Source organism: Athene cunicularia, assembly GCF_003259725.1.
Source record: "Athene cunicularia isolate RWA chromosome 1 unlocalized genomic scaffold, athCun1 chr1_part1, whole genome shotgun sequence".
Taxonomy (NCBI): Eukaryota; Metazoa; Chordata; class Aves; order Strigiformes; family Strigidae; genus Athene; species Athene cunicularia.
The window spans coordinates 111,921,102-111,944,780 of record NW_020799091.1 but is presented as its reverse complement, the minus strand read 5'-3'; the positions used below and the strand labels follow the sequence as shown (position 1 = coordinate 111,944,780).

The window sequence follows — 23,679 nt, the reverse complement described above, 5'->3', positions numbered from 1 at the left end:
ATATCCTTTCCAGGTGGCAGTCAGGAGTGAATTGTTTGAGCCTGTCTGTTTTCTTTTGAAGGTACTGGGTGAAAGCTGTTGCCAATGAATTGCGGTTGTGAAATGTGCCTGAGAAGAGGGTTCCTCTGTGTGTGAGGAATAAAACCTCTTAAGTAGCGCTGGTAATCTCTTCATTGTGAAATGTCGGTGTGAAATATCCTGGTATTCCAACTGTAATGTTATGAAATGAATATTCAATATATTCAGTAATTTTTCTTTAAGGAAACCAGATGTTGAGCTTGCACTGAATGTTGTCAGTGATACATCTCTCATTTGTTTTGTTTTTAATCCCAGAAGAAGTTATCTGTATACAACAAGATGCAAGAGTCTCTGGAAGTGACCCTTCCGAGCAAGCAAGAGGAGGATGAGAAAGACCAGCCCACCGAGATGGAGTACCTTAACTCTCGCTGCGTCCTCTTCACTTACTTCCAGGGAGACATTGGTTCAGTAGTGGATGAACACTTCTCAAGAGCTTTGAGCCAAGCCAGTAGCTTCAATCCAGAAACTGCCCTTACCAAGAGCAAGGCAGGGCTAAGTCCTCTGTGGAGAGGTAAGAGGAGCAGTAACTTGCTGTCTGTGGTGTGGCTTACTCAATCTGTGTTGTGGTAATGCATATTGTATTGCAGCTGAAATTTTGCTCCTCTGTGGAGGTGGAAAAATTACCCTTGAATTTGAAAGAACTGAGGAGCTTTTTGGGTTTGAGTGATCTGAAGTGTTAAAGGGGGAAAGAGGCACCAAAGTTGAGGAAGAAGCAGGCATATCTCTTCCTTGCCATAGCCCATGGCTCCACCAAGGCCTGGAAGGAACAAGGCAGAGCTCATGTGGGTTATAAACGTCTGCTGCAAGGTTGGAGCCTTAGTTTTTAAGCTCCAAGTGTGAAACTTGGCCTTTGAGGCAAGAGCAAATCTGTTTGGGATGCTGGCCTTGGACATGAGGAGACGGAGCCTTCTTGTATGACTTTGCCAGGCAATTAAGATTCGTCAGTGTCTGCTTTCCAGGCAGGGAGAAGCCAGCACAGGCTGGAACAGGCTCGGGTGCAAGCTCTGGCCCATGTGGCTGCAGCCGTGTGCTGTGGTGCATTGCAGCCTGCCCACAGGTGGAGCTCACAGAAGAGATATGGCCATCGTAACTGGCTTACCACATGCAAAATGGGGATGATGTTACTCTACTTCTGAGCAGGGATAGCCACATTGTAGGTACTGCGAGGCATTTGCATACTGATGGAACATTTATGTCATGCTGTGTATATAAGCATGATCAGTGTAACAAAGAGCAAATCTTGCCAGGTGTATTAGGTGGACTTTACAGATAAGATTTCAAAATTGGTGGCTGGAGAAAGCGCTATTCCCATTTGGTGAATGTGGCAGTCTGGGTAGTCTTTCAGATCCACAGCCGCATTATTTCAGATTGTACCCTTATGTGGGCTGGCAAAAGACACAAACTGCGTGTGGTGAGCAATGGCTTTGAATCATGTTGAGTGACAGAGATACTGTGACGATCGTTGTAGGTGTGGTGGTGTTCATAATCAGCGATGTTGAGGTAAGAGTGTTGTGATGAAAGTCACAGATAATAAAGAGAGACGGAATTTTTGTAAACCACTGTAAAGAGAAAAATAGCACAGAAGGACTTGCTTTCCAGAAAGATGATGACAAATCCGAGGAAGTTTAAGCAAAGGTCAGCACAAGTGGCTAGGGAGCTAGAGGAATTTATGGCTTGAGCCGCAACCATTAATGTTAATGGGAAATTTTCCGTTGACTCGACTGAGAACAGGATAGAACCTCTTCTTTACTAAAAAGGAGACTGGAGCATTTATAAATGGCCCAGACAGGCTGTAAATGTTTTAGAGATGGGATCAAGGCAGTCCCCAGAGACCTCATGACTACAGCAAGCCCTCTTCACTGAGCTTGGAGACATACCACGGGTGAGGTTGTGTGTCTTCTCTTTGGCCTCAGACACCCTGCTGTTTTTCCCTGGCTCCCACCTCCCCAGAGGGCTCTGCAGGGGACAGGGTGGCCTGGTGTTAGCGTTCTTCAGCCATGCTGCCTCCTGACCCCGTGTGCCCCATGCCATCAGTGGGGAACAGAGGTCTGCATGTCCCGAAAGCCTTCCGGGAATAAAGTAAGGGGATATGCTCTCTGCCATTGCTGCACCTGCTGAAGCAGTATGAAAATCCCTGGGGAGACTGCTGAGCAGGGCTGCTTGGTTCTACGCTGTGGACACTAACAAAGCTGAAGGTATTTGCTTCTCCTGAGAAGAGAAGCTGACAAGAGTTTTATTAGGCCCAAATGAGTTTCTGAAAGATGCCTGCTTGAGAAAAGTGGGGAAAGAACAATGCTAACACCTTGGTTTTCTGGTTCATGTACAGGTGTCGAAGATGCTCTCTTACAACAAATGGATGTGAATTTGTATCCCATTACCTAAAGAAATTAAAATATCATTAGCCCAAAGATCTTTTATCAATAACCTTCAGGGGTAGACAGAATTTTTGTTAATAAATTACTCAAAGGCAAATTAAAAAAAAAAAAAAAAGCTTTTGCATTTTGGAAGGTACAGATTTAAATGGAAAGTGTAGCTATGAACTGGCTACTGAGCTCACTGTGTTATTCTCCTTTACACGAAAGGAGGGATTAGTAACATTTTCTGCTTTTTTTTTTTTTTTTTTCATCTCCATTCATTTCAACATTTCATCTCCATTACATACTACATTTCATTGTTATGGAGTTTTTTAGTGTCTTGATGGAAGAGCAAACTGTAATTTCATTATTAAGGTGATACTGTGGGTTCTTTTATTTCAAGGAGGCTTTTGCTTATGTATAGAAAACAGAACCTGTTGTCTTAAAAAGAACAAGTTTTTTCTTTTGTATGTTGAAAATTCTCATCAGTTTAGGCTAAAATTAACTTCAAAACTTATTTTTTATAAAATATAGCTTCCTTCTACAGCAGGCTCTGGTAACATGGACTTTGAATATTCAGTTGTAGGTGTAGCTACCTGAAATCTTTTGCAGGGGCTAATGAAAATAATGATACCTTGAAACTAATGTTACCTTAATGGTATTTTTATCAACATGTTTTTCCTAGTTGTAAGTATTGGATTTCTTTTCTTTCTTGTTTTTTTGTTTGTTTGTTTTGGGTTTGTGGGTTTTTTTTTTCCATCCTGCCTTAGCTGAGAAGTAATGTTGTACTACAGAAAATTCCATACATTGTCTTTACAGCATGTGCGCTTTGGCATTTTTTCAGTGCATGTTGGCCAGCCACCATGAACATTTGCATTAGTCACCACTTCGTGGTATCTGAGTTGTTGCCATCTCCCTGCCTCCCTGTACTTAGAATAGGAAACTGTGGTAACTTTAGTATCTTTCTTGGCAGTCAGTTTTTGTTAAATGCCTCTTTCCCCCCTCCTGAAAAGCCCATGTAAACTACTCAGATTATTTTTTTTCTTTTTCAAGGACAGTGCTGAAATGGCTGTTTGTCCATTGCCGTGTCCCATAAAGGCCAGGTACCTGACATGATGGTATCTGTGCTTGTTGTTTTAAAGGTGGGAAGGAAACGAAACCCTTCAAACACTCTGGAAATGTGTGGTGGTTGGGGGTTGTGGTTCAACACGGAGATGGTTCTTGTTGATGGGGTTGCTGCACACTTAATAGCACTTAGTAGGATCCTCTGTGGGCACTCAGGGTAGATGAAGGTTTTTTTCATGGTCATGTAACCTGGATGAACCCTGTAGCTCCAGTGATATGATTGGACCTTGACCAGTGAGGTTGGCCTATGCAGTTACACTCAGTGGTATCTTGGTAGGGGCTGGCCCATAACAGTTTCTGACAGTAGTAATGGCTTTGTGAAATGTACACAGGTTTCAAAAATGGAGATGATCAAACATGTTTTCTGTGGCCTAGATCTTCTGCATGATTGGTAAAGCCAGTATGGTATGCAATCTGAGATGAATTCATATTGGCGTAATCCGGTGGTTTAAAGTGCTCTCTCCTGATATTAAAGCTGTCCTGCAGATACTTTGTGGTTTTCTGTGCTTTTCTGAAGTGAGATGGTTTGGATTTAGGGCTTTTCCATGCAGATAACAGCCAGATAGTTTCCAAAAACTCTTGATTACAGAGGTTAATTTTCCAGTATAATGGCAATGCATTGTCATGCTGTGCTTCTCTAGTAAGCAGTGAGTGAGGAAAACAACAGACTGGACAAGAAGCAGCTTGCTTTTTGCTTTTTTTTGTTGTTGTTGTTGTTGGCCCTGCTGCCAGCACTGTAAACCATGTGCACTCTCCATCTCAGCCTAATCCCTTGTAATAAGGACAATTTACAAACAAGGAACATTACCAATTTTGGAGGGCCTCAGCTTCTGTAATATGCTTGAAGCTCTCTCCTGTCTTCTAGCATGAATTACAATAGAAATACATTGCTTAAAAAAAGAAAAAAAAAAAAAAAAAGCAACCTTTTGAAGAAAGTCATGTTGGAGTAGTTTGCTAGGTAAGCTTGCAGCCTCTGAGGCTGTTTGGCACAAAGAGAAGTTCTCTACATTTGTCCATAGTGCGTTTGCAAAGTTTGTTTCCAATACTGGAAGTTACTCAGTCTCAATAAACTGCCTAAATCAAAGCCAATTGATGTGTGGAAAAATTTCTATGATTTTAATGGATTTTAAAACAGATACATGAGTGTCCTAGTGATGTAGTCAGAAAACACTTTTATACAGTTTTTGTTTCCAAAATATTTTTGTGTAAGCAAATTTTGGAGGCAGGAGCGTTTGAAGAATCTGCTCATTCTCAATGGTGTCTTCACCCAAGCCTCATTCCAGTTGCTTATTAAACAAAGCAAAACAAAAAATTATTTAAAAAAAATAATATAAATATTTTTGTAAATGTTATACGAGGAACAGAGGATTCTTCGCCTCATCAAATATTAAACTTCCCTGGCTTTATTTCTCCATAGGCTATTTTTATGACTGTTCTTTCATCAGAGGTGAAGTCCTGTATTTTTATGTTTCCATCGTTGACAAAAAAAAAAAAATAATATTTGAGCTGAGACATATTGCATGAAGCAGTACTTTCAAACATGAGCTGGCAAGAGGATTGTGAGAATGGAGATGCCAATACTTTCCTACACATCAAAAACACTAACCGCTCCTTCAAAAGAGGAATTTTTAGAATGTGATTTCATAATGTAGAAGTATTGGAATCCATTTAAATACAAATTGAGCCCTGGCTGTAAGAAGTAGTGAGTCTTTTATTTCTGACAAAACGTTCTTTCAGTCACATAGATGTCTCTGCTTGTCTGATCCTATTGGGTACAGGGCAATATGATATATTTTCTAAGGTACTAACATAAAATGCATTAGATATGATCCTTATCCCATCAAAGTATGCAATTAGTTTGAGAAGATCTGGTATTCTTCCTTTAGCCAAATGTCTCCTATTCTGCAGTGTGACCTGGTTCTCTGTTCTCAGAAGCTTTTGCAGCCACAACACCTGCCTTTCCAAATGTGTTCTGGTCTGGTAAGGAGTTAGCCTCTCCTCATAATTCCTGTACCAAAGTCCTGAGAGCGCTGTTGCTCTTCAGCCTGAAAAATAAGTCTTCTCTTGGAGGATCTTATCAATATGTGTAAATACCTGATAGGAGGGAATGAAGATGGGGAGCCAGGCTCTCCTCAGCAATGCTTGCCAACAGGACAAGAGAACTGGAAAACAGAATATTCCATCTGAACACAAGAAAACAGTGGAACAGGTTTCCCAGAGAGGTTGTGGAGTTTGTATCTCAGCCAAAATCTGGCTGGACACGGTACTGGACAACCTGTTCCAGGTGACCCCACTTGAGCAGGGTGGTTGGACTAGATGATCTCAAGAGATCCCCTTCTATCTCAACTATCCTGTGGCTCTGTAATTGCTGAGGAAGCTTGAGTTCAGTGTTACGAATTTCAGAGAGCAGAAAATCATTGTGGGGTGTTTGTTACTAAATCTGTTGTTCAGCTTCAGTCATACTTCATTTCTCTCCTCTCCACCAGAAAGCTCAACAATTTCAAGCCAAAGGAGCAGTTTCCCAACTTCATTTTGGACCAGCTCTTATCAGCCTCCCCCTCCACCATGCCTAAGTGGAGTACACCCTGATTTCCCTGTTACTGCACCAGGCACCTTCCCAACACCAGATCCTAGCAGCTGGCCAGGACACGGCCTTCATCAGACTGCCCCGCCTCCTCCCCCTGCTGCATCTGAATCCTGGCATTATCCTTTAGCATCTCAGGTGAGCCCTTCGTATGCACACATGCATGACGTGTACATGCATCGCCATCATCCTCACCCACACATGCACCATCACCATCCCAGCTCGCACCGCGACCCTCGGTACGGGTCCCTGCTGATGCCATCAGTCCGCGCAGCCAGGATTCCTGCTCCCCAGTGTGACGTGACAAAGACAGATCCCGCTGCTGTCACCAGCGCTACCTCAGCATGGGCTGGAGCCTTTCATGGAACAGTGGACATTGTGCCAAGTTTTGGGTTTGACACAGGTAAGGTGGTTCAATTGTGTCTGTGACTTGTTTTAGCAGGAAGAGTTTGAGCAAAAAGTGGGCTCCTTGCAGCTGAAGCAGGGCTTGTTCTCAGAGCCTTCTCCAAATACATTTCCAGGTGGGAATCCCTCCTGAAATTGCTGTCAGGGCAGATGAGCTGTGAAACATCCAGCTCTCACTGCCTTTTGCTGAGAGATCTTTGTCTGCCTTAGTCCCATTCAAGCCAAATGAGTTGTGACGTGATATGGGTTTTTTTGGTTTAAATCTTGTGGGAAATGTTTAATTAAACCTCCATGTGGAAGCTTCCAGCTTGTTCAGCTAGTTCATGTGTGCATTCACCAAAATATGGCTCCAATGAGGACTGAACTAATAACTTGTCAGTACATGAGGATTGCATCTTACTCATCTAAATTGGAACAGATCAGCATTTCCTTCCTGTGTAGAATCCAGGTGTCACATAGAGAGTAGAGATGCTAGTTGAGCTGTGCTCACCATCAAACTAAACTTCTTTCTGTAGGGTCTAGGCAGAGGTCTGTGAATTAGATTCATTTTACTGCAGCCTCTGAGCCATGAACTACATCTGCGAGCTTTGACTGGCAGGCTCTCATCTCAGCATTAGGAGCAGTGTAGCAGCCCTCACTGTTCATAGTTGCTTGTAATAAGTGATGGGTGACTAAGGTTCCAGCGCATCCACCCTGGAGCTCACGTGCACTATTGAGGTCTCCTTTTTCTGCTTGATATTTGTCTCACCAGCAGCAATCGTTGCAGATCAGTACATCTTAAATGGGTTTTGTTATTTATTAAGGAAATACTGCTTTTCTGTCTCTGTTCTCTTTTCCTTAAAGTATCTGTTTGTCTCTCTTTTTGATAGCTGTAGCTAACTGATTCAATGTGTGAGAAGCACTTCCTTGCTTTGATTAGTGTGCAGGGGAACAAAGAATCGGTGGAGAAAAAAAATGCTGTTTCTTAAATATGGAATACTATGAACCCAAAACCCAATTATAACTGAGCTAACCTAATACAAATCTCTCTCTTTTCCTTTAATAGCACCTGGGAACCAATAATCTCTTCTAAATGCCATGCCACTTGCTGCCTCAAGAAATTAAGAAAAAGCATAATAGGATTCTAAACACCGGACAATTTTATATCTTTTAATAACCTTTAGAGCCATGCCAATGATACAAGAGGAATTACATTTTATGCTTATGATAATCAGACAAGACTGAGATATCAAATTTTGCCCTTCTGATAAATTCCACAATGGGAGTGAGCTGCCTTCTCTGAAGTGTGAGCAAATTGTCACTGTCTCCGTTAGAGGGGACGAGCTCCCTGGTCTGATGGTAGCACCAACAGTCCAGCTCCAGAGCTCTGGTACTTGACTTACCTTGTTGGGGTGGAGCCAAGAGCCGCATAAGGGATTGTTAGTCAGGAGAAACCACTATCTGGTTTAGGTATAAATCCAGCCTAGACTGTGAGTTGGTTTAGTGCTGCACAAGTTGGTTTGCTTACAGCTACTTTGTTGGCAGTAATGCATCTAATAAACCGGGTGCTTTTTTCTCTTTTCTGTAAGAGCAGAGTAAGTGAAAAAGGACTTGTGGGTTCTAGAGCTACCTTACAGGACTAATATAGCCTTTGCTTGGTGCTGTCTCTTCCTTGTGAAAATCCCTATGGAGGGGTACAGCTGGATGCTAATTTTGTCAAGATCCTGATTTGGCAGTGCTTAACAGTGGCTTGCATGGCTTGTGGTTGTCTACTCAGCGTGGGAAGCAGTGGAAAAGGCCTGAACTGTTAATTTCTGGCCCATGCCTGATGTGTGGGTTTTAGTCCATGAGTTCTTGTGGGGGAAAGAAAGGGGGGAAATGTGTGACTAGTTTGCAGGAACAGAGGATCTCAGCAGACCGATGTCTCACTTGTCTGTGACTATTCAAAATGGCCATGAACTGATACACAGCAGCAAAACCTTATCAGGCAGCCCCAGTTTGGCATGTAAGGCTTTGGAAGCAAGGGAGCAAGCAATGAAACACAGCAGGTAGTGGCACCCTGTGACATTACAATTATTTGCTCTCTTCCCCTACACACTCATCTCTCCTGTGCCAGCAGAGGCTTGCTGTGAAAAGCAGGAAGGCTCTGAGCTCCCTTTTCAGCCTTGCCTGCAGCTTGTACATTTGAGACAAATGCTTTGGTGACAGGCAATTGAGGCGTGATCATAGTGAAAAGAGGGAGCATGATTGCCCCAGCGTTTTGCGTGCATGTCAAATGGTGTCATCCCATGACACCGTGTGCTGCTGGGGAGAGGAGCCGGGCTGCTGAAGCACCACACTGAGTCTCATCCAGCACAGGCACTCTATGTCCACTCCAGGGGAGGATTATACTGGATAAGTCTCTGCATTGCACAGAATTTCGTTACATTTAATTCTAATGTGAGATGGCAATCTCAACAGAGAGGCTAAAAACTGAAGGGCCTGGAAGAGGGTACTGGTTTTTTGTGGCATAGAAGTGTTTCTCCGGCATAGGATAAGGCTGTAGTGGCAAGAAAACATCAGTTCTGGAAGTCTTTGCTCATATGTCCCTGGAGAATAAAAGACATCAACCTGTGGAGCTGCCAATATATCAGATTCCAGGAGCTTCAGATGATTTACTTAAAAAAGCTCATTTGGTATATACCTAGACAATGTTTTTCAGAGCCTTTCAGATATGAAAATTATTTCCTCCCATCCTCTCTTACTGTGGGTCACATTTCTTGTGCTACTGTCACATGCGATTATAGAAACATTTGCAAAATTCCTCACGCTGAATTATATGGAATGGTAATGTTGAGATTGGGACAGGCTGGCTGTAATCGTACCCTCTTCCAGCTACATTGTGCATCTCTGCCCTCCTAAGACAAATATTTGATCTCATGAATGGATGATGCTGCATCACTTCAAAGGTTAAGAGGGGATTCCCCTTGCATGCACTGTATGGTTTAGAAATCTATCTTTCAGAACAGATTGTGTGGGACATCAGCGTATCGCTATTCATAGAGCTAACAAAGTATTGATCTGTCTTGCACATCTGTTTGAATTTACATGGTCCTGTTTTAGAGGATGAAGAGGGATTTAGCTACCTGAGTCCCATTAAATGTAGCTTAATCCTCACACTGTATACTCCAAATTAACCCTTTTAGAAGCTTCTTTATTGGTACAGGAGGGATTAAAGAAAATGCTAGTCTGCATCTAAACCTGTTAAAACCTTTTATGTTTGTGTCTGCTGGTATGGAGTGTCTTTCCAAAGCTGTAGTGCCCAAGCTATAGTGCTCTGTACGGAAGTATGTTTTATATCAAGCATTGATATCAACACATTGATATAAGCACAGCATGTTTGTGCTTTAGGCCACAACTCCCTGCCATGCCAATGTCAAGCAGAGCAAGGTCAGCCTTTAACAGCACTGACTGCGGTTCACTGGATAGGCACAGAGAGCATTGCTGGAGCTGTAATCCCATGGTGTCAGGGCTAAATCCTCATGTTTACACTAAGAGTGCACAAGGTGAGTTGAGCACTTAAGGCCAGCAGGGTGGGGAGGGAAATGACTGTATTGCAGTGGAGCTGATGGCTACCCACATCAGTGTTTTCCCCAGGAACAGGGTGGGAGGCTGCCCTGCGCGCTGGGTACTTGAGGTGATCACTTGGATCCAGTTGAGCTGACAGCTGCTGGATCTGCAGGCAGCCCATGGGGAGGAAAGCACTGCAACTTGCCCTGCTACTGCAGTGCCTAGGAGGGTATCATGTCCAGTACACTAAAACCAGCATGAGATTTTAGGGCTGGAAGTCTATCTTAAAATTTGAGGTGTGCATCCTTTGTCATCCAAAGTTATGCACGTTAAGGTGCGTAACTTTAAATTTAGGTGAATTAATCGACATCCTCTAGTCGTGGCTAACTATGGCAAGTCCACTTTTGGAAATGCCTGTACACATCAGTGTGTCATGGTCAGTCTGCTGCCTTCTGTAGAGTTGTCTCTGTTCACAGACACCCCACGAGTTTGTCACAACTCGCTAAGTTTTTTTAGATGCTCCCACAGAACCTGCATTCTGCTTGTGTGGCAATGAGCTATAATGCTGGTATCCCAGAGACAGGGTTGTGCTGGTGTGGCAATACTGACTCATGCAACACAAGCGAGGGTGTCCTTGCTGAGAGGAAAATGTTCTTGCAGCAGGCTGCAAGAGAAAGCGCTCGGTTACTAGCAGGGTTGCGCTTGGATGACTTATTAGGACTGGAGATATCCTTGTCATGAAGGAGATGGGAATATAATGAGGAAAAGGCATGGAAAGTGTTCTACATTCAGTTCTGTAACTAAGGCAACTTTGGTTTTTTGGATTGTTTTCTCTGGCTGTTTAGACTTAATGGCTATACCTTAAACCTCCTTGTTACAGTTGTTTCTGTTTGTTCCAAAGGCACCTAACTAGGAAGGTGTCTGTTCAGCTGGTTATTCCCCTTCTACCAGTTGCCACTCTCAGGTGGACATTCTCTTAAACAGGTGTGTGTGTGTCATTTCTTTTTAAGCTGCTAGAAGCCATATAACCTGTTTCTCTTCTCATAGGCTTCCATTGCCTTTAGTGCTCCACTGGTGAACTGAAATGTCTTCCTTATACTTGGACAGGTTTCTGCTGTCTGACTCCTGGGGTTTTGTTTGTTTGTTTGTTTTTTCTTGGTCATCTTTGTTTAGAAAAATTATAAACAGTAGGGGAAAAATAACACAAAATTGTCATCACTAACTGAGGGTGCTTTGAAGAAAACTAGCAGCAGTTTATGATGAATCTGCCTGTGAATGATACTGCCAAGGAAAACGAGTAATTTTTAAGCAACAAGGAGACATCATTGAGTAAAGAGCCTCTGGACATGTTTCTAGGGATGCTTTAGTTGAGGGATATCCCAGTTTTTTCAGTCTAAAAAATAAGTACAAGTGCATGTGAAATGGAGCAGAAAGCCACTGAACAGGGTTTGGTATGCTGTCCCTGTCCTCTGTTTTCCCTGTCTGTTCACTGTTGGACACAAATGTTTGGACACTGCTTAAGAATCCTCACATGGATAGAGCCATACACTGTCATCTTTTATGTGGCTGTTAGTTCTTTTGTAGCTCAACTCTGACACAATGTTGATCGTCATTAAATGTTTAACTGTACTCTTAAAATAATGAGGTGGTGATTAAATCTGAACCCATCATGCCTCTTAGGCTTTCTGAAGACATATGGGTCTTCCTTTGTCTTTCATTATGTGATCAGATATGGAAATGAGAGATCCAGGCTTAGCACATGGATCTATCAATTTTCACACGTTAAAGATCAAATTAACATGGAGCTTCAATGGTTGCAGCATCATTGAAGTCTGGAATTGCACCTACTTACATGGTGAAATTGGCCTTAAATTCTTAGTAGATCAGGTGGCTGATGCATTGGTAGCTACACTATGTAGCAGGGCACTGAGTCATTCATATATATATATATATATATATATATATATATATATATGTATATTCTATATAGCAATGATGAATTATAGAAGGAAGGGCACCTTCATTTCACAAAATGCGATTTACTTGGCTCAAGTCATCAAGGGGCAGGTTTTGAATCGATGAGTCCTAACTGCCTTACTACCTCTGAAAATCTGTCCCTGCACGTCTCTCCTTTTTACTTTCCCTATAAGTGAGCAAGAATGCATCTTCTTTGGGAAGTTTCATCTGCACATCCCCCTCTATTGTCTGGATTTTAGGTATACGCCCTGTTGGGTGTAAATCTAGCAAAGCTTGAATCCCTCTGAGGCAGAGAAATCCCAGATTATAACACAGGTTCCAAGTCTATAATGCTAAAGCCACAACATAGCACCACATTTATTAGATAGCCCTCACTTTTTATAAAGGAAAATGTTAGAGGAACTCATAACAAATGCAAGCTGAAAATCATTAATTTTTCCCATGTGGAAGCACTAGCCATTCTTGGCTAAAAATCTGACACTCTGTAGGTGAAATTATTTGGGGATTTTACATGCTTCGTGAACGTTTTCCCCTCTCTCCTCTGTAAGGTGAAATGCCACAGAAATTGTGAGATCCTAAAGCATCACAGACCTTTTCTAAAAGAGGTAGGGTCTTTGGCTGCCCCCTGACAGGAAAAATTATTCTGTTGTGTAATGGATTATCTATGCAGACCTTGCTGGAGGATTTTATCATGCCATGCTCCAGATGAGGTCAAAACAAAGATTTTATCAGCATTCCTGAACTGCTTGAGTGAGTCTAAAACTTAAGTGTGGTTTAAGCTTATCCCACATAAAATAAAAAATTGGGAGCAATAGTAATGTTACTAGCAAGTCCACTAGGCTGGTAAATGGTGGAGTGTTTTGGTTTTTGGGGTTTTTTTTAAATCAAAACCTGTTTATCCTTACTTCAGTTTCTTGTAGAGGGAGAGGAAAAAGCTATATCAGATTTTAATTATTTTTTTTTCTTTTCTGAAATGTAGGTCTACAGCATCAAGACAAGAGCAAGGAAACTTCTTGGTTCTGAAGTTCAGAAAAATTAAGACCAGCTATAGCTGGAGTCAGCGCAGCTGGGCGGGCGATGTAACAGTCGTTGACTCCTGCATGGGGCAAAGGACACACATGAAGATGAAGAGCCAACCATTCTGGTTTTGCTATTGAGCCTTTTGTTTGTAAGGCCATTTATGGGTCCCACAGTGTTGAAAAAAATCAAAAACCTAACTTTTCTTTCTTTCTTCATCTGAGCCTGCTGCAGCTGGGCAACCTAACTCCTTTCTGCTCCTTTAACAGTGTTTTGTTTTGTTCAGCTTGATATTTTTATGAACAGTCTCAATTGTCAGGAAAAAGACTCTCCCTTAACTACAGTGCGCCTTTCAGGAATACAGTATTTTGTAGCTCTTTGTGCATCTATTTTTGTAGAAATACAGAAAGTTTGGGTAAGGATTGATGGGCTATTTTAGGATGACATATTTTTTTAAAAAAAATTGTAAAATTGTTAAGTTCTGTTTAAAGAACTTGCTCTCAGAGAAGCACTGGCAAAAAAAAGTATAAAAATGCTATTTTTAGATGTCTGTGATGTGTTTGTGCATTTTGGGTTTTTTTGTTTGTTACCTCAAATGTCTATCTTTCCTTTCTTTTTAAAGAGCTAAACCTTCCCTTGTTTCCACATTACTAGATTTTGATGTTTTTGTCCTTCTGTTGTAGCTTAAGCAAGTATAATTCACACCTAAAGTTTCAGCCAAATATTTTTCCTGTTGTTAGATTGTAGTAAGGGTGGTTTTATTTTCTCGCTTCTGAAGGTGGCTTTGTGTTGTACTGACTGTCAGAAACTTGCAAACACCTGTAGCATGGAGCAAAGTTTGGGGTTACAGGAACTGCATTTCCAACCCAACCATTCTTTCAAAATGGACCAAATAATCTTACAGATTTAAATCAGACATGAGTTTTGGCCTCATCTATGATCCACTGTAGCTGTTGAACACAGTCACCTATGGGTTATGGTTTAGGCCCTTATAGTGCTAATAAACATCAGTATACTCTTATTTTAACTCATGAGGCAGGACTTTCAGCTAAGCCATTTCAAGGGTAGTAACTTATCAATATTCAGGAAAGAAATGTCAGTTTTATAAAAATGTGTGACTTCTGGAAACAAAATGTTTTCAACTGACCTGATCTGTCTGCTGAGCACCTGAAGGAAAGAGCTGAAATTTTCAGCTCCTGTTGACTTCAAAATCTGTTGTCTAACCTCAGTTTTGCTGTGGGCCTTATGAGACCCCAGCTGCAGCTCTTGAATTTCGTAAGAATTTGCACGTGCTCAGCGTGCACAAATTCAGGCTTGGCTGTTGTCTGGGTAAGAATCTGAACTTGGAAATGACATGGCCATGTCTCGCCACAGTGCTCTGCAAACTGTTTGGGAAACCCCATTTCTGGCCTGGGACTTGGGTCTGACTTGCATAATAAGGACTTCCCTTGAAGCCAAGATGAGCATGATCCAACTCTGAATAAGGGCTGCAAGATTACTCCTGGCAGCCCCAGTCCTGTGTTGGGCTGGACCTGGGTCAGCCTCCATGCCCAGCCCTTGGCAACTCCAACAAGTGTCAGCATGTGCTTAGGTGTGACCAAGCACAGGATTGGGGCCTGGGTTGCCAGATCCTTGCTATTGCTTGGAGATGTTGCCTTTCTGCTCTGTGCACCCTCTGTAATATTTCCCGTGGCTCTTATAACCTATTATATTTGTTGCCACTGTTCTCAGACATCCCTGTCTGAAAGACAAACAAGTTAAATGGAAACCAAAACATAAACACATGGCTGAGATAAGAAACACTTAATTTTAAGGCAACGAGCATTGTAAATATAGGTTTGTCAGGTGGAGACCACATGGATCTGCGTGTGGAAGGGGAGGGAGAGTGTTGGGATGTGCACACCACTCCGAGGTTCAGGCTTCCCTCCCTGTGCTGCTGCTTCTCTCCAGGCTTTTTGAACTTGGTTCTGTGAGGTGTTGAGTGTTCTCCCTTGCCATGTGAGAGGGCTTGACATACTGGCACTGGAGGCATTAGGGTGATGTCACAATTTGGCAAGATCCTTAAGTGTGTACCTTGCAGAGTTGAAGTTTTAGACAGTGTAAAAGTGCTGAATGGACTGTGCTTAAATATTGCTTTAAAATAGTAGGGTTGTAGCTTTTGTTCTGGGATCCTGAATTAAATGTGGTTGGGTTTTCCTCCTTGTCTTTATAGTCCATCAGCATTTCTTTCTCTTAATAAATTCCACTCGCATTACAGTTCCATATATTATTGCTGCTCTGGTGGAGCTAGCTCCTCAATTTGTCAATGAAAATGCAATGGGAAAACTGTATGGGAGGGAACATAGTAATAGCTGCCATGGTTCACTTTCTTATCAGGATGGTATAGTTCAGGAAGTATCTCAAGAATAAGAGTTCTGATATAGGAATTCTGACAATATTAGAAATACTGGGAGGGAAAAAAAAATCCAAGGTTTGGTGGGTGGTTTTTTTCTGTACTTATCAAAGCTGGAAGGCAAATAGGCTGTGTATCCTCTTCGAACTTCAGGGCTGGAGAGTTTGGGTAGCAGGGGAAGGAAAAAGGCAACAGTACTGCAAGAGCAGTCAGTTCATTGCCTTCCTCTTTGCAAGTTCAGATAATGAGGGGCCTTCTGTTTCCTAGATATCAAAGCAGAACGGGACAGGAAAAAACAGGCTCACAGTTGCACTGGAATTCCTTTCTGGATTATTTTATTGAATTGATGGGTAGTGGGGATGAAGATGTGGTGAAGCTATTGCCTCTTCCACCTCAAGAACTACTGGTATGTGCCCAGTTTTCACTGCTGAACCTGTGGGTGTGCTGAAGGAACTTCTGTTGCTCTGCAGGCTCTGGGAGACAAGTGCCAATAAAAACCTGCTATTGTCTATAGCCATTCATGCATGAGTCAATCAACTTTGAAAGTCAAATAAATTAGGTTTTTTTTCCCTCAGTCACTAACCATCCCCTGTACTAACAAGCAAGTTGAAAATAAAAGCACAAGTGCATAGCAGTAGCCCTACTTCTTTGAAGGATGGGAAAGAAAAAATCCTTCCCTGTGACAAACTTTTAAGTTAAATTCTGCAGATTTACTTCTCTCTCTCTCTCTCACGCACACTTATACACACGCACAAACGTGCTTATGAGAAGCAGATGCTGTGAGGGTTTTGTTCTTGAAAGAGGAGGGGAGCATTTGCTCACAATGTTGCAGTTATGGAGAATTGATGGCAGTGAGAAAGAAACAGAAATGTTAAGACTGCTCATGTTTCCACAGATAGGAAAAAAAGGCCCTTAAAATCAGGTCACAGACAAGTTATGTGTCTTAATGCATTACTAAAGGAGTTGTTTCATTCTTTTTGTGTGTGGTGAGTTCTGATGCTGTCCCAAGAAAGTGGATGATTCATTTTGCAAGGACTTATAAAACATGATGTACTCTGTCACTATTTCTGGGAGAACACAGCAAAATCATTGTTTTATTTCAAGAAAATCTACATACTAAACTCCAGGATTTTATTTTATTTCTATTAATGTTGAGAAATCTGCTGACAATTTTTGTGTCTTCATTTGAAGACTGGGAGAGTTCAAGCTGTCTGCCAGTTTTTGAAAAGCAGATACCAGTTTTTATCAGCTGGGCATTTCCATCTGAACAATATAGTGCAGCTACTGACCACCCAGCAGATTTGATTTCTGGAGAGCTGAATAAGCTATGCTTGGCAATAGTAAAATGTACTTTTCTTGGATTCCTTTCCTCACCAGTTACCAGTTTATCTGATGCCTCTTTCGTAGTGTGAAGATCTTCAGTGAATGACAGTTTTCTCTCAGTTGTCTGCTTCTGCCTCAAACCATGCTTTCGAGGATGAATCTCTCATCACAGCTTTCAGAGAGCGCAGAGGTTGCGGGAGGGCAGTGTCACATTTCCTACCTGCGCTTACGATCAACTTGCCTGTACCTAGCCTTTCTGCTTCCAGACTATTGTGTATGTGTTGTTCTTCTCCCACAATTCTTTCTGTTTATGTATATATCTGCATACATATATGCACACACACAGGTAGCTATGCCTGGTTCCCTCCATTCCACCCTCATGCTTCAAATGCATGTCCTTTGGAAATGAATTGAATGACATCTCTAAAGTTCATCCGAGACTGAGAAAATGTAGGCATTTTGTTGCATTCTCTGTAACCTCAGGAGTGGGTGTCTCCATACTTGTAAAAAACCAAAACCAAACAACAACAAAAACCCAGCTAAAAAAACCCTTTTCAAAACACCTGATTTGTTGTATCTGTAAAGATGACCATGGAGTTAGCAGAGTTAAGTAAAGAGGTGCAATATATTGCCTTTCAGCAGACAAGAATATCTTTTTGAGTATGATTATTTTAATTAATTTCAGGTACAAGCTTTTTCTCCATATCAATGGACCAGCAACATATATTTCTTATAAACAATTTAGAAATAGATATATTTTTAAAATTGACTTCTTGGCTTTAATATGTCAGCCTTTGAGCGTTTAAAGGGTATTTGGATGATAAATATTGTGTGTGTATTATTAAAAGAAGTTGATGCATGTTGTTTGGAATTGAAATCTCATGTAAAGCAGGAAAGTATTTAAACATAAATACTGCTTTTACATGTTAGCCCTATGGGCACAATGTGACAGTTGTGATGCAGGAAGATGTCCCTTTAAAGACTAAGGGACTCTTGCTTGAGGAAGGTCAAAATCCAGTCCCAGAGACAGGAGAGATGGGAGCAATCTTCTTGCAAAGGCTGAGCTAGTAGAGCTGTGAGCAGAGATGATTCTCTCCAGCATTGTATGTAGATGGTTGGGCAGCCACAGCTCAACATGTTAAAATTAGGCTGTGTTGGCAGGTTTATAGTTGCCCCTTCTTACGGGCTGAGCTGGTTGCCAAGGGCAATTAGAGGTGTCCCTGGAAACCTGTGTTTTAGCTGCCCTTGGTCTGCACAGTGCCCGTGACCTGTTCTCTCTTCTTGCTTTGTAGTCTTGCTCATGGTGGGACCTGTGAAAGCTGGGCTGGAGTTCCCTGTGATATGCAGGATGTTTTTAGCTCCCAATAAAGATAGTTTAGATATGGGGGTAGTTAAAACACCACGGCTATGTCATGCACCTGCTCAAAGGCTCAAGCCTTCAAGATGGATCAGCTGTGCATCACTGATGGCCATTTGCATACAGGAGCCTGAATACTGCTTCCTCCCCTCGGTGTCTTTGGAAATCTTCAACGGCATGGAGAGCATTGGGACCAGCCTTGAATGCCTAGATGGCAATCCAGTGTTGGCTAGCACAGCGTGGTGGCCTGGGGTCTGGTCCAACATTGGTGGACATCAGTTGGAATCAGCATTGATTCCGGTGAGCTTGGGCTCAGGTAACTAGTACCTATAGACAACCAATATTTATAGCAGTTGAGGTTTACAGTAACCTAGTAAAGTATCTGCAGAACTATGCTGCACTTTCCCTGCTAGCTGTTTGTAGCTGTTGTTTAAAACCATCAGTCAAATCAGGGTCCCTCTCCTCCCCCGACCTGTTTTCTAACCCTGCTTCCCTCAAAACTCTATTGAACCTTTTTGCTCCTCTCATCAAAACTGATAGGGGGGCTTTGTATAAAGAAAAGTGTCACTGTTTTAATTACTGAATAAATAATTTAATGTGAATTTTATGGTTACATTTTTTATGTAGCATTTTTTGTTTGGTCTGTATTTCTCAACAATTAGCTAATGCTTTTTATTCTTATGCAACTGAAGAACTCATAAATCTGTTTGTAAATTACAACATCCTGAGTTTCTATTTTTTTCATGAGATTAATTTTTAGAGCTAAGGGTCTGTTGAAAATTTTGTAAAACAAGTGTTCTAAACTGGTTCTCTACTAAAATTGGATGGAGTGAAAGCCTAGCATCAAAGGGATTTTAAACAGGGCTCTCATGAAGGCACTAGCTTTCCATTTCAGATACTGTCAATTGCTTTTGCTACAATATTTTTTTTAAACTATCTTTTTTTTTTTTTTTTACACTGTCTTTTTAAGTTTCATTGGCACTAGAGGCTAGGCTACAATCAGACCTAGTAGAATCACTACCTGACACTTCTTAATGTAAGACCCTTTTTAATTTTAACATTTTCTAATGGTTTTGACAGTCATCAAGTAGAGACTTTCCATTCAAGTTAGCTATCTCAAATTATTGACTTTTTTTGGCAAAGTTCAGATATTCCCACTAGCAAGGTAATTTTGCCTCTGCTAAAATTCTTTTACAACCGTTTAATTAAGAAATGTTTGCATGTCTATGTCCTGGCTCGAGGGCTGAATGTTTGGTGTTTTGGTCACAGATACATCATTTACTGTTCCAACAGAGGAGAAAAAAACTTTCAAACTTTGGCCAAGCCCTGAGCTTTTGAAAAATTGCCACTTGCACGCAATCAGCAGGGAGCTGTTAAGAGTTTAGTTGCAAAATCCTGCAAAGATCCTGACCATATGGGATGTACTCCGTTACAGAGCATCAGGAGATGAGCAGGATTTTCCTCATACATCCTGCTCCAGGCCCTATTTTCAGGACCAGTCAGCAATCAGGGTTCTTTTTCATTGCACAAAATCACTGTATTCTTTCTTAGGCTGTGAGGAAGAGATGGAGAGAGCTGTCAGACAGAAACTCAAGGAGAGGAAGGCCAGGAAAGAAGCAGAATGGTTTCAAAAGTTTCCTGTAAGACAGAATAGGGTTGGGAGCTACTGGGAGGGAAGCAGCCTGCATGGACAACAGGAATGAAGATGGGATGCAGACCACTGAAAAATAAGCAAATAATGCCTAATAATTGCTTGGCTAATACATGAAAGATGTAGAGGGGGGTGTGACAACCATCAGAATAATGTGAGGACTTAGAGATTTGGTATAAACTAAGTGTCAAGGAAAATTTAGGATAAACATTGCAGGAAATTTCCTTCTTTGAGGAGAGATATTTACACTGTGGTTTAGTCTGTGAGAAAGGATGTGGGAGCCCTGTTGCTTTAAGACAATCGCAATTGTGTTTTGGGAAGCAAGCATGAGTTAAGCTAGGGGATGAGCTAGCTGAAGTACTTTTTCGTCTCTGCTGCTCTCACCAGAGTAGGCCTCAAGCTGTGTTGCACCACACTTGGGTTTCCAGGTGCTCATGGGGGTTATTTCTACATGCTCTCACTCCATCAAGAAATGACAACAGGGGAAGTGATGCTCAAGCATAAGCATTACTTTGTGACTGTTTTTATTTGTGACAATCTATGTCCTTCCTTAATGTAAATCAGTGTCACTCAGTTGGCTTTAGTGACCTTAAGAATCTCATCAGTTGCATCCAGATAAATATTGTTTTGGGTGTTATCAGCTGGAAACTGGGTCCTGGCCTGATGCCTGGGGAAAGTGCTTCCCTCAGAGCCACGATCCAGATGGATGATCTCAGTGGTGCTCAGCCCACCTGGTATGGGGGAAATGCCACAGAAAATGTGAGCAGTGTGGCTGACATCCTCCATGCTGGTGAGGGAGGTGAGCATGGCCGGGGGACAGCTACTGGGGCTGAGACTGGCTGGCCCCTCTGGGACAGGGGTGCCATCAGCCCTTCATGGAGACCCCAGGCATGATGGGGCTGGTCATCCTGAAAGGACCTCAGACTCTGAGGGGTTATGCTGCCTGCATGACGTGGGAAGCCGGGTGGGGACCAAGACATCTGGTGAGAATTCCTCACGGCTGAGCTGTGTGTTGGGCTGGGATGCCGATTAATTTAGCTGATTTCTTTTTTGGGGTTGTTGGGAGGAGGAGGGGGGGCTGGATGCCGCAGCCTTCCAGTAATTATCTCTCCAGAATATCACTTTTGTTTTCTTTGAAGACAAGTGAGAAATGATATTAAAAAAAAAAAAAAAAAAAAAAAAAACAAGCCAACACCAGGAACTACACCAATATCTTTGCTTTGACGATAAATGTACATCTGCAATGGTTTATCACTATGGGAAAATGAGTGGGTAGTAAAGTTTTAATGTTGACCGTTGCATGTACAGAGGTATCACAGGCTTTGAAAATTATTTGTAATGTGAATGCCCATAGTAGCACCAAGGTTCAAAGGGAGGTGGTTTGTTTTTTGTGCCCATTTAGTTATGAATAACACCAGCTCTAATTTCCTCCTCCCACCAGCAAGCAGAGAGTCCTGCACTGGAAGCCAAATATAGCAACAAAGATTTCTATATCTGGCCAAAACCAAAAAATCTGTTCCCTTTTAAGAATAACACTCTATCCTTTTCTGATGGAGATGGATAAAGAGAAAATTCAACTTTAAGGAAGCCAGTTTCTCAGTGGGAAACTCCCCAGTCTCTCTCAAATGCCCAATGTAAAGGGTATGAACTGATTTTCTGGTGTCTGTGTAGAAGCCAACGGGGGGAATTCTGTAGAGCCCCATCAGTTAAAGCACTTTTGGGGTGGCAGTCTGGATGTATCTTCCTCACTTGCTGGTGTGCTTTTTCTGCCCTGCTGTGACTGTCTTCTCAGCAACAGAGCCAATGCTGAAAGAGAACTTAATGAGTTGCACAACTACCCCTACTTTTTCTTCAGCCTTTTCTTTCTGGTTTGCTTTTGTGGAGAATTCCTTGGCTCTGAGGGACACCTGCTCCACCTGTCAAGTAAGCTTTATGAGGCAGTGTGGAACAGCAGCATTGCCCCACACTCCCTTCCTCCTTGGCTTTCTCATTGGGGGAGCATGCAAGAAGCCAGCCCTATGCTCTTTCTTATGGCCAGACTTTCAAGTTGTGCAGCACCCACAGAGGGTGACCAGGAACAGTGGGGCTGCCCAGTTCCCTGACTGGCTGGTTGGGCTGGAAGAGAAAGGATGTCTTACAAATAAAACTGAGAAATGTTCATGACCAAATTCTTCCTCAGGTAATCATTTGATCTTTTCTGAATTGGACCTAATGCCACTTGAAGATGAGCACATACATGGTTGTCATTCTACCATTTTTAAAGCTGGAATATGCTTTTGGGTGGATGCGACACCCCCCCATCCCTCCATCTCTTTCTGATCTTGAGCAGTTTCTTTGACTTCTCTACACCATCTGAGGAAAGCTATTCAGCCTTCGAAGGATTTATTCCCATTCCAAACCACCCACACCATCCACCCAGAAGAAACTGGTATCTGTGATGTGAGAAAAAAAATCCCTTTCTCTCATGTACCGGCTGTCCTTGATTCAGAAGTGTTGCCTCATTCATTTTCAGACTGTTTGGCTGAAGGCCTTTGCTGTAGGATGAATACTTCAGGATTATAGAGTTAGCTCTTTCTCCTTTGGAAACCTGGGGTGTTTTTCTGTTGACTTCAATAGAAGCAGCCATGGACCTCTGATATATTTTACAAACCAATGCAGGGAATTGTCATCCAGTGAATATATTTGCACTGAATCTGTTCTGCCAGACATGTTACTGATTGAGTTTTAAGTAAACACAGGGATGTTTGGAAATACTTTGAGTATGTAAATATGTAAAATATGCAAAACAAAGCTAACAGCTGTGGGGTGTACTCATTGTTCACGTGAGGAGGCTTTGTGTAATGTTTTTTTTTCCATCATACCCTCTTTTTAAATCATCTGTGTCTGTTCCAAGTTAATCACTTCTCTGTGATTTCCTGCTGGACAAAGAGGGAGGAGGCTGCATGGGCCTATGTGATGCCCTAAAATCTGCCTGAACTTCTGTGAAGAACCTCCTACTGTATGGTGAAACCTGCTTTCCACAGAGCACAGGAGGGCAGCACACAGCAATCGCTTTTCATTAGAGGTGGGATGGCGCCTGGGTCCAATTGAACTTGTCCTTCCAAGAATGCTAATGCAAGACACAACACGTAGCACACAGTGTTCGCAGCCATCCTTGGGTTCTTCGTAACTAGCCTGACAAAAGCATTAGTCACTGGTGTATGAGTCTTAATTTCCTAAATTGAATCTGTTGCTTTGGAAAGGGCGACAGTTTTGCAGCCTCGAGTCCTTTATTTAGCCAGGGAGAGCCAAAGCCTACGTATGCATGTGATCCTACTGAAGACTTTGGGAGAACAGCAGTAAGAAGAAAAGCAAGTCACTCAGAAAAAGCTCATTCCATAGCACTATTAGGCTCTCCACAGGTGTTTTGTTTTTTGTTGTTGGGTTTTTTGTTTTTTTTTTTAATTAAACGTGTGCTGCTTTTCAGACATCCTTTCAGGGAGAGTAATTTATCTTCTGTGTACAATAAGTCTCTGCACCTCTTCTGAACTCTACAGCCACCTGTTGTTTTTAATGACTTTTTCCACCCTTATCCTTGCTCTCATTTTCCAGTTCCATTGCTTTAAGGGCAATCTTCCAAACTCTGGGCTGTCTGTCAATGCAGATGTCCAGGGACGTGACACAATGACTGTGTCACACAGTTAGCATCTGTGTGCACGGTGAGTTTGACCTGTCCATAAGCTGTGATGCTTGGACTCATGGAAGTCAGCAGGTGCAATACAAATACAAGCTCCGTTTGCTTGTTTGGTGGTTTCAGCCACAGCAAATGGAAGTGCTTGGCAGGAACAACAGTCCTGAGTAAAGGGCAAAGGGGAAGTGGAGCAGGATCCCAGGAGACAATTTGCCCCC

At 42.2% G+C, this 23,679-nt stretch overlaps 1 protein-coding gene across 1 annotated transcript; it reads left to right on the top strand.

Moving 5' to 3' along the window:
- Positions 1-233: 233 nt before the first annotated feature.
- VGLL3 (vestigial like family member 3) lies at positions 234-15,750 on the top strand. Its single transcript, XM_026854963.1, has 3 exons — positions 234-589; positions 6,044-6,544; positions 13,031-15,750. Exons 1-3 carry the CDS (start codon positions 358-360, stop codon positions 13,072-13,074), a joined length of 777 nt encoding a protein of 258 aa, XP_026710764.1. The 5' UTR covers positions 234-357; the 3' UTR covers positions 13,075-15,750.
- Positions 15,751-23,679: the final 7,929 nt, after the last annotated feature.